General features: G+C 42.7%; 1 protein-coding gene across 1 annotated transcript in view; it reads left to right on the forward strand.

The window, feature by feature from the left end:
• The window catches only part of PRKCH (protein kinase C eta), a gene marked incomplete at both ends in the record, with an annotated part of 198835 nt that overhangs the window by 101746 nt on the left and 79883 nt on the right, over positions 1 to 17206 (forward strand). The window contains 7 exons of the mRNA XM_084241421.1: positions 865 to 1015; positions 3317 to 3351; positions 6684 to 6772; positions 8221 to 8350; positions 10815 to 10942; positions 13992 to 14135; positions 14296 to 14469. Coding sequence (XP_084097547.1) covers positions 865 to 1015; positions 3317 to 3351; positions 6684 to 6772; positions 8221 to 8350; positions 10815 to 10942; positions 13992 to 14135; positions 14296 to 14469 — 851 coding nt within the window. The remainder of the gene's footprint in view (positions 1 to 864; positions 1016 to 3316; positions 3352 to 6683; positions 6773 to 8220; positions 8351 to 10814; positions 10943 to 13991; positions 14136 to 14295; positions 14470 to 17206) is intronic.

Below are 17206 nucleotides of genomic sequence, written 5' to 3' on the forward strand. Positions count from 1 at the left end.
GTGATTTGTAAGAGGCAGTCCTTAGTAAACATTCTCAATTTCTTCCCCAAATATGCTCTATTTGGTTTAAGTAGTTCTTCAGTTAATTTTATACATTTGTATTTTCATGGAGATTCTACTTCTAGGTTTTAAAATTTATTAGCAAATTATTCTTATAGGATTCCTTAAATTTCCTTTATATCTGCTGTGCCTCATGGTCTAGTGGGTTAGGATTCTGGTGGTCTGTTTGTCTCAGTGATTAATTGAAAAGCATTATTGATGTAATCTTTATCAATCACCAGTCTCTATATACATTGGAAAAATATATATGAGGTTAAAAAATAAACTTTGCACCTAATCCAGGTTAATTTCTCTCCATTCCCAGCCAGCAGGGGTGGAGCTGGGACTGATCTTGGGCAGCTCTCTCACTGTCTGTGCTGTGGCCACTTCCCTTATTTGGTGTGTGAGGACAGCAGCCTAAAAGGGGATAATAAGAAACCCTGCTTCCCCTGTCAGTAGTTACAGCCAATCAATGGGCCAGCAGTCCCAGCAGCTGCACTGGGACCAGGAGACCGTGATGATGTCGGACACTGGAGCATCGGAACTCCAGGAGACCCATGGTTTGTGCTACGAGACAGGTCCAGGAGAGCCAGTTAAAGCCATGTGGTGGGAATCTCAGGCATCACATAGCTCTAACCCCAAACTAAGTCAAAAGGTTACTATAAGTCATAAGGTTACTATAAAAGCATGATGATTTTCTGCATTGTGAAGAAAAAAATAATTTGGGGAGTATTTGAATATCAAACTTTGTCATACAAAGGTTCAGTTGGATTCATCACTTTCTTTTTTTTTTGTTTTGTTTTGTTTTTTCCTTTTTTCTCCTAGCTACTCTCCAGAGAGACCGAATCTTCAAACATTTTACCAGGAAGCGCCAGAGGGCTATGCGAAGGCGAGTCCACCAGGTCAACGGACACAAGTTCATGGCCACATACCTGAGGCAGCCTACCTACTGCTCTCACTGCAGGGACTTTATCTGGTAAGGGTCCTCTGGCTGCTCATCTCCTAAGAGCTTCTTTCTAATTGAGGCTCCTTTTCCTGTGTGTGATTTCAGCAAAGTTATTAAGAATTACTTTAAGATCTGATTTTTGTCTCTTAACTATTATGTTGACCCAGAATTTTGATTCCCATGGAGGAAAAAAAATCAAGAGAATTTACAATTCCTAGTTTAGATGTTATTTCTTTTTCTAACCATTTCAGTAAAAGTGCTAATGAACCATGGTCATAATGGTCATAATGCCCTCATCAGAGAGAGAGGCTAATTGGTCAATAAATAGTAAATTATACAATCAGCTCCTGAGAAAGAGAGAAAAAACAATTATGAAATTAATGGAAATTGTTAGTCTTCAGTGTGTTTGTATGTAGATGAAGGTAACAGCTTTCAGTGATCATATACTGTGATTTCTGGCATTTAGAAGACAAGATAATTAATAGTTGAGAAACCCCAGATGATTTGGAGCAATCTAACCATGTATACATGTGACCCAAGTTTAAATTTATTATGAAATATATTTAAGTAATGGTTACCTCAATTAGCGGCAACATTAAACGTATTTATTTGGAGAATGAAGCAACAACTACTCCCTTACCCAAACACACATTCAGAAGGAGGCAACATATTAGTATCTGTAGCATCAAAAGAAATGTGTTTTTATTCAGCCTTTATTTTGTTTAGTGAAGACAAAGACACTTAGTGCAAGAGTAATTTCTGAATATTGATCAATTCATATATATTTGAGACTACTTCAAGTTTTATATCTTTGAGAATCCAGGCTTAGACTTTCTAACATTTTTCATCGAGAATCATTTTGTCTAAACCAAAAGCCCTAAACTAGCTATTGATATGATACCTACAGAGATGCCAGAACCATAGCCTTCAGGAATAGCTATTGTCACACTTTCTACTGAACAAAATCAGAAGCTGTGTCATCTTTGATCCTATTTTCTTTTCTTTGCTGTGGTCTGCTCTCGCTGGTAAATTGTAATCCCACATCTCTCTGTGGTTTGTCTGAACTGAAGAGGGACTGTCTTGGCTTTATATTTTATGTCACAAGATTTTGTTTTCCTCCTTTCTTTGACCTTCCTGTCCCTAAGTCATTTCATTTGTGATGATGACATGTGGCCTCAACTAAAATTCTTCATGGAAACTTATCTGGTAATTTCACTCACTTTTTCCTACAAGGAAAAATTAACTCCCACACAGCCAGCTTTGGCATGTGTGGGTGCATACATACATACACTGAGCATTTGTATGTTTGGTATTTATGTTACACATATGTGATTAAGAGTAGGGACTCTGGCATTCAGTCTCAGCCCCAGATAGATTTGTGAACCCAGACTAGTTAATAACCCATGAGTGTCTCCTCATTTGCAAATTGGAACCAAAATTTTATTTTTCCTATGCAATGAACTTTAACATAGCATAAAGTGCCAGCCATTAATCTAAACATTTTATATTCTCAATTCTTTTTACCATCATGAAAACCTTTGAAGAGGTACTGTTATTATCCTTCTTTATAAATGAGGAAATTATGGTTTAAAGAAGTTCCCAGTTGGACCCAAATCAGAGCCAGGCCATCTGGCTCAGTCTGTGCTAAACCCCCCTGCCTTGCCTGCCACCTCTCATGGCTTTTGTGAGGATTAAATGAGATGATGTAGGTCACCTGTCTGGCTTGGTGTTCATATAGTCTCTGGGCTTAGTAAAGAGTGGTCTTTGTTAATGAGAACGTGAATAATATCCCCACTACCCAGGGACTTGTTAGGGAGAGACAGCTAAAACTGTGTGTGTGATGGTCATATTTTGTACCATTTCTGTTTTCCCTTGGACCTAGGGGTACAGGAGGAGGGAAAGGGCCTCAGGTCAGGCGGTGGACTCCATTTGTTACATCTCTGTATGTATCTGCTTCACTCTGCGTATCTTCATGTTATGTGAGAGGGTGCTAAACAAGGCAATGGAGTGATGCTTCAGGCTGCCTCAGTCACATGTACAGAGGAGGTTTTTTTTTTATCACTGAGGATTTGTAAAATGCCCACAGAGGTAGGTGGTATGGGAATCACCAGTGCCCACCTGTTTATATTACATGGAGTATTCTAATCCATCAGCTATTTTGTCTGTGTCCTGTGGTAACAGACAAGGACTCCAAAAGCACACTCTTTGCTTCTTCACTGAGATTGTGTTTTTCATAAAGGACCAGAGTAAAATTTGTTTTCCTAAAGTATAGGAGCATTGTTGTTGTATTATTTGACTGACAGTGATTTTTTTCTCTATTGTCTTGAACAGGGGAGTTTTTGGGAAACAGGGTTATCAATGCCAAGGTAAGAAAACTCTTCTAAACCTATGTTTATTCTTGTTCCTATGTTACAAAATGGTTAGACCTAGGAAAAACAGAATACATTCCATGATCATGTTAGCAAATAACTCTGTAGGTCAAATCAGGCCTCATAGGATTACAGCTCTTTGTTGTTGGTTGGATTTTGACTATATTTTAGTTAGCGCAAAGGTGGCATTTTTATTTCTAAGCCTAATAAAGCTTAATATTTAAAAAATTTGCCTCTGCAACAACATGAACATACTAACAGGTAATGCTTTTTTGGGAATAGCACCCTTGAATCTTGATAAGTTTTGTTTTTTATGATCCCATTGTTAGTGGCGTTGAGAAGTCTCACTGTGCTGTTTTCTGTCTAGTGACATGGGGAATGAAAGCACTTATTTTTTATTTTCTCATTTTTTTTAAAAAAATCTGTGAGAAATGCTCAAAATCTAGCTGTTAACAATCTTGTATGTTACCATAAATTTATTTTGATTTCACAATTCTAAAATAAATCCAACTTGCTAGAATTGAAATGACTCAAAATGAAATAAAAATGGTAGTGAACGAAGGAAATTTAGTCAGAGTGGATTGGGCTTATCTTTTACTTGGACCTCCCTGTTATTACCTAGAGCACCATCACACAATTTATATACATAGTACCTGTCTTCTTGATTTGCATTCTACATATGAAGGGTACAATAGCACTACATATTCTAGAGTGGAATGTGTAAATAAGGAATTCTTCTGGAAGAGAAGTAAAGCATGGTTTTCCTTAGGAAGACAGAATAAGACATGCTCTTGGTTATAATTTTGACTTTAATATGTATAAACAATTTACTGAGTCCTCAAATTTAGAAAAAAATTGAATATATAATCAATAGGAGAGCAATAATTGACTTGATGCTATTACTCTCAGCCCCAAATGAAGATATAAATTACAGGTCAGAATCAATATCCCTTTTTGGCTTGGACCTCCTAAGCCAGAGAGATGCCCTGCAGTCAGCTGTGATCATCTCATACGTACAAAGATAAATTGAGAAACCTTTGGTGAACATGTCAATTTTGTGTAAAAATAAAAATACATGATTTACAAATTATATCTGTTGTTATTTACTCTCTGTCATCTGTAGCAACAGGATATTTGATAGGCCTATTTTCAGTGTGCCACTTATTAAAAGAACAGGGAAAAGAAGATGTGATGATACTAATTGATTCACATCTTGCTAAGAGATATAAAACCAAATGCTTGGTTGGGAAGAGATACCCGCCATGCTAACACTAATCAAAAGCAAGCAGACAAAGCAGACTTCAGAACAAGGAAAATTATCAAGGAAAAGGAGGGGCATTATGTAATTATATAGGGGTCAGTTCTCCAAGGAGACTAATAACCTTTAACATGCATGCACCAAACAACAGAGCATCAAAATACCTGAGGCAAAACTGATAGAACTGTAAGGAGATAAAGACAAATCTATTATAATTTGAGACTTCAGTATCTCAGCAACTGATAGACCCAGTAGGGAAAATCAGAATATAGTTGATCTAATCAGCACTATTACAACTTGATCAAATTTACATTTATGGAATATTTCATCTAACAACAGAATGCACATTTCTCTCAATTTCACAAGGAACTTTTACCAACATATGCCGCATCTGAGCCATAAAACAAACCTTAACAAATTTAAAGGAAATCATAGAAACGATCTTCATAAATGGCAGTAGATTAAGCTAGAAATCAATAACAGAATATTTGGAGATTAAAAGAACAGTCTAAATAACACATGGATCAGAGAAGACTCAAGAGAAAATAAAAAGTATTTTGAACCAAGTGAAAATACAATTTATCAAAATATGCGGGTTTTGGTGGAAGCAGTGCTCAATGACATATTTATAGCATTATAAATGAATATGTTAGAATAAAGGAAAGTTCTAAAAATAAAAAAATGTAAATTTTCATCTTAGGAAACTAGAAAACAGACATTTAAGCCTAAAATAAACAAAATAAAGATTTCTGATTTTGAGCAGAAATCAGTGAAATTGGAAAACAGAAAATTCACTAAATCAAAAGCTGGTTCTTTGAAAAGATCCATAAAATTGTTAAATCTTTAGCAAAGCTAATGGGGCGGGGGGGATCAAATGCTTCAGAATATGAGATGTTTTTCTGTGTGAAGAATCCTCTCATACAAAATGATCTGGCTACATTCAATTATTGATAAATTTTCCTGAGAATTCAATCTGTTGAAAACTAGATTTGTTCTAAGGTATAGTATTTGCTGACATGTTGTCTGTCTTATATACTTAATCCTAAAAACTTCCACATACCTTGAAAAGTCTTAAAATGATGTGGTTTCATACTGCTTCATTGTACATATACATGTTTAATGGCATACTGGACTGACCTTTCAGCGATCTAGATGAAAAATGAAGATGTTATTCAGAAAGTTTTAAATATTCAAATGGTTGAATCATTCTGCAGATATTTAATGAATGCCTCTCTTGTTCAAGGCATCATGCTGGCAGGGCACTCTGAGGGCCTTAAGAGGAAGATTTAAAATGAGGGGTGCAGATTAAGGGTCCTCCAAGGTCAGAGGATGGAGAGGGGAGCCAGGGAGAGTGTTTTTGTGGAAGAGACATTTTTACAAGTTTTTTTTTTTTTTCTTAAAGGTCAGATTTAGTTAAATGATAGGCAAAGAGAATATATCCCAGGGACTGAGAAGGACAAGCATAGTGTGTGTGGGAAGTTGAGGTCTTGCTCCAGGAAGGGCAACTTGTCTACTTTTTTTGTGTGTGTGTGGGACCCTCGCTGGCGGCCGGGGAAAGAACCGGGTGCTGCAGAGGCTGCAGTCAGCCTCACAGCCCAGCACTCAACTGCTGCGCCACCAGGGGAGGCCCAACTTGTCTACTTTTTATTGGAACAAAGAGCTCCCGTAGAAGGAAGGTGACAGATAAGCTTGGGATAGCCACTGGAGAGCCCGGAACCTGACTGGGGAATTTGATTTTTATTGGTTGGCCGTGAGATGCCATTGAAATATTACTTTTGGGGCTCATGGTGTGAGCTGACCAGAATCCTACTGTGAGAAGATTCCTCTAGAGATGGGGCAGGAAGTATTAAAGCCAGGAAGGATGAAATAAACTCAGGACTTGATTACAAACACTTTTGAACATGAGCAAAGACCCGGGTTAGGATGCTAGTGAAGGATGAAGAATGGGGGCACTAGCACCATCATGTGTACCTCACTTCTAAATCAAGTCACGCCAGGAGGGTGGACTCTGTAGTAACTGCTGTGCTGTGAGCCTCTGATAACTGTGTGATGGCTGGATTTGATTTCCTAGTGTGCACCTGTGTCGTCCATAAACGCTGCCATCATCTAATTGTTACAGCCTGCACCTGCCAAAACAATATTAACAAAGTGGATTCAAAGGTAAGAGGATAGCAGTTTGCTGATGAAGTGCCTGGCTCTGCCTCTCTCTTTCCTTCCCTCCTACCCTCTCTCCATTTATTCCTTGCCATTTTTCTCCTCCTCTCCTCTTCCAGTGTCCTCACCATGCTCTTGGAAGGTAAAAGTGATATTCGAATGGAAATTTATCTCCTTTTCATATTATGCCACTTGTATTTCTGTGCTCATATAGCATGAGCTCTCCTGACATAACCCCTTTGGTGATCATCTGGGTAGAAGCTATAAGGACCAGTCCTGTTAATTTGGAGAGAGCTTTGTAGAAGTGAAAGGAGCTCTGAGGTCGGCAGAAGGTAGCCTGAGTGAATGCAGAATCCAGCCTCTGCTAGCTAGCTTCCTTAGGAACAGACACAGCCCACAACCTTTTTGAGCTTCAATTTTAAAATGGGATCAATGCTTTCCTCAGTTTTTGTGAGGATTAAACAAGAGAGAGTTGATATGACAAGTAAGTTGTTCACTGTTCCTAGATAAGGTGACTGCTGACCTCCTCCAGCCGCTGGAGAAATTTGAGAGAGAGGATGTTTATCTGTACATAAATGCTGGATCCTCGCTCTTGCCTCTTGCATTGCCTTCAGCTGGGATGGGCATACATTCTGAATTCAGATGGAGTAGTGCTGGCAATTAGCAGTGGATTTACAGATGCACTGGAACGTCTGACTCTGACCCTTAGTATTTCTTTACACAACATATGCAGGATTACAAAGCAGTACATGTAGGGGTAGCAACCCTGCCTTTTAGGAGAAAGAGGCTAGAAAGATTTCAAGAGGAGTAATAATTGCCTGCCCTTTGTCATGTGCACATCTGTCCTTGTTGCTTCACATTGTGATGTGGACCTTAGAGCAGATGCCAGGTCTAATTATTTGCTGGAAGCAACAGTGAGATTAAAGCAGGACCTTTGTACTCAGATTGTCAGGATGCAAATGCCAGGCAAAGGCTGGAAGGGCTGAATAAGAGAGCCACTTGCCTGTCACTTTGGAATGTGGCTCCTGCCCTCTGGGTGCCGCCTTCCCCACCCCCACACACAGTTTCTGCAAGACTTATGGCAATAGCAAGTGCATATAGTCTATAAAAGACCTATTTAATTCTAAAATAAAAAGATGCTGGGAAATAGACTTGGATGTGAAGGGGTTGGCAGGGAGAGAAATAAAGGATGAGATGGCAATTTTAATTTGTTTATCTCCCCAAATGATGAACAGCCTAATTGCATACCACATGTTTTTGTCCAGTCTTGCTCATTAAAAGTGTGCTGAGTCTGGTTAGTAAGGCCTGAGTAATTAATCATGGCTGGGTAAGTAAAATAATATATCCAGCTCGGGTGTGTAGTCACACTTTGCATTTGTGGGCTTCTATTATAGTTTTTACCAAAAAATGCTGTTATGGATGGTTAGCTCTTGTCCTCCTGTCCCTTTTTACAGATTGCTGAACAGAGGTTTGGAATCAATATCCCACACAAGTTCAACGTCCACAACTACAAAGTGCCCACATTCTGCGATCACTGCGGCTCCCTGCTCTGGGGGATAATGCGGCAAGGACTTCAATGCAAAAGTGAGAGGCTGGGGCACCGGGTACCCACTGCTCCATCAGAACCCCCAAGGGAATGATGAGAGCCCTCACAGTTCTATAGGTTCGGAATCTGACCTAGGACCCAGGTTTTAGATACTTTGCAAATCGAAAGCTCCATCTGTTCCAAAGATTCCTAAACATAGAAATTAAATCAGTTTCTAAATTCAGTGTGCCAGCAAGTAGCTGGCTAGCCTCTATATAGTGCTGAGCACAGGCCACTCGTTTTGTATTTTAATAGGCATTCAAAAGAGGGAAAATGGAATGTGGATCAGAAATGGGAGATGGTAAAAGAGGTGAGGTGACTGGGAGAAGGTTGGCTTATGACTGAGACTGACAGGAGAGTGGGTCTGAGGACTCCACCAGAAAAGAGCAGGAATTGGGTAAAAGCATAGCTAACGCTATCTTAAATCTTCTCAAAGTGACTGGTAGAGACTGGTAAGGTCTTGGAGGAAGGACATTTAAGCTTTGGCTTTAGGCTTGGACATCACTAACTGTGCCCAGTGGAGCCTGAGTTTGGGATCCTTGCCTTCACTAGGGATAAGGGCTGAGCCCCTAACTGTTCCCAGCTGGACGCTGTTGGCTTTGAGTCATCTCCCATTGGGTGTTACTGTAACAATCTGGCTGTTGGGTTACACTGTCACCTGTTGAAATGCAGGTGGCATTCAGTCTGAAGCCTTAGACACATCCTGAGTGACGGGGGAGGCAGAGGTGGCCTGAGTGGAGCTATAAAGCCGCTGTCGACTGTCTGGACTTACCAATCCTGTTTCTGTCAACAGAGATGGACAAGTTGCTTATCTTTAAGAAGGCAAATTCTTTCCTCTCGCTAGAATGCTGTTTCATAATTTTTTCCCCCATATAACCAAAACAGCAGCCAGTGTGCCTGCATGCACACACACACACACACACACTCTCACTCACTCACTCACTCATGCACGTGTCTGGTTCAGACACTGCATGGTCTCACCCGGGTGTGGATTCCAGCACGAAAGTCACTTTCTGCTTTAGCAGTGTTGTGGCCGAGTGCTGAGCCCTGCACCCCGGCTCCAGTGCACTGCTCTTTCCCTCGTGGCCTGAGGGTAGTGCACTTGCAATGTTTAGACTCATAATTTTTTTTATTGTCATATTTTTGAAAGTCCACTCTAGCTTGTGTGTCTTCACCTGTATTAGCCTCCCTGAGACAAGTAGTTTTCCCATGAAACTAAACGAAGCTTAAGCCTCAGGGCCCATCCCATGCAAGATAATCTTCCAGAGCTTTCTACTTGATTGGGCGTTCTTTTGCCTAAAGAGGGCGCCCTAAATCACATGAATCTGGGCGAGCTTCCAGAGGGGAACTGGTACTACAGAGAAGATGGCTCGCTGCTTCAATTCTATCCCCCATTAAAGGGCCCTGGTCAAGGAACTCTAGCAGAACGTTCTGCTGATTAAACCCAGGGTCCTTCATCATCCCTAGTCAGCTTCCTGTGTACCAGGCGCTTAGTCTGCTTTGGTCTCATCGCCCAACTGCCATTTACTTTGACCTTTAAAATAGTTGCCTTTTTCCTCCCCCATGAAGCAGTTAGAACCACATGCTGCGAGCACAGAACCCACAGCCCCACAGGATGCTGCGTTCTGCTGTAGCTCTGCCTAACCACAACAATGCTCAGAAAGAAAGCTTGGCTTGGAGGGTTTCGTCTCAGAAGCACCATGACCATCCTGTGTGAGCAGTGATCTACATGTGGCTTGTAGGCTGCTACCTTGGTGGAGGGCTAAGGCAGAGTGTAGCGTCAGCTGGCACGATTTCTTCTTACCTGATTGTCGCTTTGGTCACTGTGACAGATATTTTTTTTTTTTTTAAGAAGGCATGTGTTTTTATTTATTTATTCGTTTGTTTTGTTTATACATGCACTGGGTACAGTCAGAAGTGCGGGAGGGTGAGAGAATTCACCAGAGCCAGAGCGGGGAGCAGAGCAGGCAGAAGGACTGAAGTACACTGCTGAGGGGAGCAGCGGGCGGCAGGAGAGGTCTGTGCGCCATGTGGGACCCTCATCCGGTGGCCAGGGAGCAGCCGGGGATCGAACCTGCGCCTCAGAGGCTGCGGGCAGCTTCTCAACCCAGCGCTCAACCGCTGCGCCACCGGGGAGGCCCTGTGACAGATATTTTCATCTCCATATTGAGTCTTACAGTTAAATCAGCAATGACTGCTACATGTGATTTAGGTAACTGTCTCACATTGGGTCACAGGGAAAAAATATGTATTCCAAATGTGTTACTGTTCAGTATGGCCTTGTGCTTCTGCAAAAAACAGATAGAATGCTGGGAGTGTTAGGGGTTTAAGTTGAATTGCATGAGCTGGCTTGCTCCCCCATTTACATCCCTCTGCCCTAATCTTTCCAGTTGTCGAGGTTCTTTTTTGCAGCACCTGTTGACTCCTTTCTGAATGTGGATTCCCTTGTCCTCTCCCCTCCAGTCTGTAAGATGAATGTACACATTCGATGTCAGGCAAATGTGGCCCCAAACTGCGGGGTCAACGCGGCGGAGCTGGCGAAGACGCTGGCAGGGATGGGCCTCCAGCCTGGGAACATTTCTCCAACCTCGGTGAGCCTTCTTGCCTCTTTCTTGTGTTAGAATGAGAACCTGTTCAGATGTGGTAAGCCCAAGTGAGTGCATTGGCAAAATCAAAGTTCCTAATCTTGGCGACAGATTTGTTGCTTTTATAGCGAGCATTTTGTTTCACAAATAAAATTCCTCACACAATTATATGACAAGAAAAAGAAAAAAAAAAAAAGCATGTGAATATGCCAGGAAGCAGAAGGAGTATTTTAAAAATCAGTTTCCTGTCTGTGTGGTCTGGTGCAACCCTGAAGCCCCAGGCCTGGTCTGTGCTCCAGGCTGGGCCCTCAGTGTACTTGACCGGTAGCTGCCGGCCTACGTTTCCTTTCATGAAGGCCTGGACTCACAGGTCCTCCACAGCCCAAGAATCTAGCAGTCCCTGCAGTTTCTGTTTATGGATTGTGAATTTATCTCTCTAGTTCAGCGACAGATGGTAGTTCCTTCCTATCAGCTCTTGGGAGTGGGTGGAGTGGATCATTCCCTGGGACTTTTTTGCTTCTAGACCTCCTGAGTGATCTCCACCTGCTGTTGTCACCTATAGCCTTGTCCACTTCCCTGCCTCCCTGGAAGGTCTGCAGAGAGTCAAGAAAGAGCATGGCCACAGCTGTGATCCCTGAGAGGTGTGGCTTGATGTCTGTATCAGGAAGGTTCTAGACTTGATGGTGCAAAATCTGGGGGTGCTTCCAAAGGGCAAGTGCACTATGGCCATGTTCTTGGTAACCCATAAAGAGTTTGCACTCACCGCCACATTTCCTCTCTATTAAAGGCTCCTGCCTGGTAGAACAGGGTTTACCATCTATCTCACATTGACCGTGCCCTTCAGATCTCTCTTGCAGGAACACAGGCAGGATGCTGACATTGTGAGGGGGGTTCTAAGCATGTGACAGCTGTTCCTGAAGGGTTTAGGCAAGGAGTTCTGCCTGTACCAGGGCTCCTAAATTTCCATGGGAATAAAAGAGACCAGGTGACACAACCTCTAGGAATAGGCATATGAACAGAATACCTTTCATGCTATGATATTTAATAGTGGGAAAATAAAACCGCCTGTTATTTGATAGTACCATGCTAAAAAAGAGACAGGGACCCTTAAGTCTACCTAAAAGCACAATGGGTTAAGTTAAAAAAAAAAAATAAAAGCTGGAGAAACAATGGCTTAGAGTTTTCTAGCCAGTACCAGCCCTACCAAGGGAAGTATGTAAGTGGAGGAAGTGAAATTCATGCTGATAAAAATGTTCTTTGAAATATTTATGATCAGAGGTCTGGAGGAGAAACTATTAACACACTTGGACTGTAAAGGCGGTCCCAGTTTTATCTTGCTATCACTGTTTTATGGGATTGAGTAAGTAAAATCCTTGTAGTTTCAGGCTATTGCACAGCTGTTGAATGCAAATGTTGCCCCAGAAAAGTTTCTTTTTTTTCGATTTTAGCTAAATAGGCCAAAGCTCCAGGAAGTTAGACCTTTGATCGGCTGCCTGGTGGTGACTTGTGTTAGAAGTGCCCCAGGGGGATCTTCTGCAGGTCACCTTGCCTTTAGGCAATGTCCCTTGCGATTAGGACTCATGCCAGTGGGATTGGGGAGGGTTTACCCACCCAAGAGGCTGCGCTGACACCTGGCTCAGCAGGGCGAAACTGGAGCTGTCGCTGGGCCGATGGGTTGAACTTTACAGAAGACAAGTGGATGGTGTTTCAAAAGTCTTCAAAATCAGCATGTTGACCCAAATAAGACCATTTCCAGAAAGTTATCTAAAGAGCATACAGCCATGTTTTACTTAGCCACATGTTCAACCACAGACCACACATACTACAGCGGCCCCAAGGTCTACACCATGCAGCCAGGTGTGAGGGGGCAACACATTGACGTGCATGCTGGCACTGCGTGATGTCACTGAGAAATCATGGCGCCACAGATTTCTCAGAATATCTGCCATCATTAAGTGCCATCTGACTATTAATGATGGTAACCTTGGCATTGACAATTGCTCAGCTTCCGCTTACTGAGCACAGACGCTGAGTGAAGTGCCTTATGTGCTTTTATTTGCTCATTTCTCATTTCCCATGTGGCAGGTGCTCAAGCCTTCACTTTCTTGTAGGAGACACTGAGGCGCAGAGAGGTTGGCTAGGTGACTTGCCCACATCAGAGGGTGAGGTTGCAGAAGGCTGCAGAGCTATGGCTTGGGTTGCATCAGAACCTAAATGCCTGTTAACCCTGCTTTGAAGATTTGCATGCAAGTGTATTCACTGTGGTGGTGTTTATACAAGTGAAAAATGGGAGACAATCTGTGTCATTGCAGGGAAATTATCAATAATGATATTTCCATAAAATGAACATTGGCAGCTGTTAAAACTCATGTTGTCAAAGGACATGTAAAGGTATAGAAAATACACATGACAAGATGCTAAATAAAATTGTGTGTGTGATGAAGCAATTAATTCTATTTTAAAAGTGAACCAGGTAAGCTGTGTGTGTATATGTCCCATTGTTTGTATTTCAGTAGGATGGTGAGCTTATAGGTATTTTAAATTTTATTCTTCATAATTTGGCTCATTGTCCCAGTTTTTACATTAATTTTATATCTCTTTTATAATTTAAAATGTAGTATGATGTTGCTTCATCCCTGTCCTAATATATTATGTAAGAAGTGGTAGTTGATCCTCTGGGCAAATGTGAAAACTGCTCTTTTAGAAACTGACAGCAGGTGGCGCTCATGAAATCCAACCTCTGTAGAAAGCCACCAGCGAGAAGCCCAGATGCCAGGTAAAGGCATTTGTGTTCTATGCACTTCCACCTAAGCTCAAACCGAAAATCTGTGGCTTAGATATATTTTTTAAATAAATATTCGCGCCAAATACAGTAAGCACAGGTCAGGAGTTGGTGTCAAGGTAGTTTTGAATGGCAGAGTCTGTACACACGTCAGACTGAATTGACCTTTCCCCACGCCAACACAAGGATCGAGGTTGCAATGAGGTCTTCTCCATCAGCACATGAATCTTGCCCACCTACCATCCTGAATTGACCTTTGCCTACTCTTTGCAGAAGCTCGTTTCCAGATCGACTCTAAGACGACAGGGGAAGGAGGGCACCAAAGAAGGAAATGGTGTTGAGGTGAATTCTTCCAACCGACCTGGGATTGACAACTTTGAGTTCATCCGAGTACTGGGGAAGGGGAGCTTTGGGAAGGTGAGTCTTGGCTTTAGATGCGTGGATTAACATAAGCATGTTACCGGTGCTGTGTATGTCTACACGCTCACAAGCCGGGCGGCGTTCCCTTTCTGCCCTGTGTGTACCCTCACCCTGAATCCACAGAGATCTCACCCCATGCCCTTGTGTGGTGCCACAGGTGATGCTTGCCAGAATAAAGGAAACGGGAGAGCTCTATGCTGTGAAGGTGCTGAAGAAGGACGTGATCCTGCAGGACGACGACGTGGAGTGTACTATGACAGAAAAGCGGATCCTATCCTTGGCCCGGAACCACCCCTTTCTTACGCAGCTCTTCTGCTGCTTCCAGACCCCTGTAAGTAGGACTCACCATCACCAGTCAGTGGCATCCATTCTTTAAGAGTTGAGACCATGAGATGTTGGAGATTTCATAAAGCAGAGCCTTGACGCACTGGGGGGTATGCTCCTGGTGCAGGAGCAGAGGAAGGTGCAGGCTGACTTCTTGTGACCTCTGGGAGACAGTCATGACCTCAAAACAGCCATTCCCTCTCATGCTATCCTGGAGAAGGATCTCTCTAAGGTTGTATGTCCCAGGGTTGGAAAGGTTTTCATACCCAAGGGTTCTCTAGTGGAGTGAAGGTTAAAAAGTTTAGGACTAGAGTGAAAGTCAAGGTCTGCATATCCTGGTGGATTTGGCCTTGGCGCGTTTTCTAAAGGCGGAAATGGTTCTCACCTGGGCACAAGAGTTTAGAGCAGGAGAGGCCCCAGGAGAGGGCACCTTGGTTTGTAACAACCCAAGGCCTTGCTCCTGGCCTCAATCATGGACCCTTGGCTTGATCTTGGGAACTCAAGTCTGTCTACCCTATGATGGTGAACAATTAGGAATGCTTTGGGCTGCAATACCTACCCAAGAGTGGTTTAGACAATAAAGGATGGAATTAGTTGATGAGTACAAATTTTTCTCAAACTGTCTGATGGTAGCAATGTCATAGTTGGATTAGCTGCTCAGGGCATTTCTTCCCTTTGCAGTTCTTAAGATATCTACCACCTCCCTGAGCATCACCCCTTACATGACAGCATTCTAAGTGGGAAGCACAGGGATAGAGGCCCAAGGGATTTGTAGGCTTTTTATCAGGGAGAGAAATCTTCCCTAGTCTTAAGTCATTTGTTCCTCTTTGCTGCAAGAGTTAGGAGAGCAAATGTCTAGACATGATCAGCTGGTTTGCTGGCATTGGCAGTCACCAAGCTTGACTCATCTCCTGGACTGGCCTCAGAGCTGGACTTTTGTTGTCAGTGAAGAAAGAAGATGACTCCCGAAAAGGCATGAGGGGGTCAGCCACAGATAATTCAGAATCTCCTTGATGTCAAAGTCATTTGGGGGAATGACTTCAGGACAAGGTCCTTGTCTGCATTGCTGTGGGGTCAGCTGAGGGAGGGGTAGAAGCATGTTGGTGTCCCAAGGGTCCAGGGATATTGCCCTGTATCTCTGGGAAATAACAGCTCAGCTGAAACTAGGAAGTCCAGTGACAAGTAGTTAAAAGAGAGAATGTGGGTGAGTCTGTCATATAGGGCTGAGCACATGTATTGGTCCCACAGGGAGACAGGGCTGTGAGCAGGCCTCAGCAGGGGCCCAATGGACCCAGGAGCTCATGTGGCCCTGCCACCTTGCCCTAATCCTCTGCGTCCGATGCAGGGGTCCTATTTTTTTTAAATTATGTTTATTGAGATGACATTGATTTACAATACTGTGTATATTTTAGGTTCATACCTTTACAAATACATGTTACCATACCCACCACCAAAGCACCAGTAGTCCACCAACACAGTCCACTGGGCCCCTCTCCTCTTTGCACTCACCCTCTCCTGGTAGCCTCAGTTCTGCTTTGCTCTTAATATTCCATATGTAAATGAAAGCATCTGGTATTTGTCTTTCTCCTTATGGCTTATTTTGCTTAGCATAATCCCTTCCAGTTCCATCCATGTCATCACAAATGGCAAGAGCTCATCTTTTTTATACAGCTGCATAGTACTCCATCTCATACACATATATAATATATATTATATATATATATATTCCACATTTTCTTAATCCATGCATCTGTTGTTGGACACTTAGGTTGGGCCCATAGCTTAGCTACTGTAAGCAGTGCTACAGTGAACACAGGAGTGCATAGGTCCCTTGGAATTAGTGTTTATGTATTCTCTGGGTAGATATCCGTGGTTCTGTTGGAGCTTCAGTTTTGCCCATCTTCCTCTGCTACCTGTAGTACCCCTGAAAAACTCTCTTCTGTGCTCTGTGCTTTGCTGATATCACCCCCACCCAGCTGTCTTCTCAGAGAGGAGTGGGATGAGTGTGCAGCCAAGAAACCCTGTGAAGATGCCGTGACTGGCAATGTGACTGGTCACCCACCGTAGTGTCAAGCTCAAGCTCCTGCTAGACCATGAATCAAGTGGCAGAACAGAGCTATGCTCAGCTCGTCTGTCCAGGGTCTGAGCCAGAGAGCAGCTGTGACACCAGGGTAGATGGCCTTATAGCTGATGGCCTCTGAGTCAGACCCTCAGCGGGCAGTTCGTGAACTTAAGTCTGGCCATGCAGCTGTTGTTTCAAGTTGGTATAATGAACAAATAAAGTGTGTCAGACCCAACTCCAGGGGACTTTCACCAACAAAAAGAAATTCCCTCAATTCTGTGGACACAGTCATGTTTCTCAGCAATCAGATCTTATTATGGTCAAGTAGAACAAGAAATTAACCTGGAACAGATTGGGAGCCCCATGAAGATATCCTATGCAGTGCAGTTTTCCAGGAAAATGTATAAACTATACAGCCTACCCAAATATTAGTGGGCACGTGAGAAAGATTTTCTCTGTTGTGGAAATGAAACCTTTGTTAGCACTGGCAGTCCATTTTCTCTAGTGACACTTTCATGTGTGGCCACCAGGTGGCAGTCCTTACTGCAAGATGATTTTTATTTACCAGAGAGAGGAACAGGCTTTGGGGTTTGAAATTGGCGTGTTGCAGCAGATGTCTCCAGAGCAAAGGACAAAAGGGCTTATTCCTTGCCCTAAATCTAGATGAAAAAAGTGGTGGGAA

The sequence above is a fragment of the Talpa europaea genome (assembly GCF_964194135.1).
Source record: "Talpa europaea genome assembly, chromosome: 8".
Taxonomy (NCBI): domain Eukaryota; kingdom Metazoa; phylum Chordata; class Mammalia; order Eulipotyphla; family Talpidae; genus Talpa; species Talpa europaea.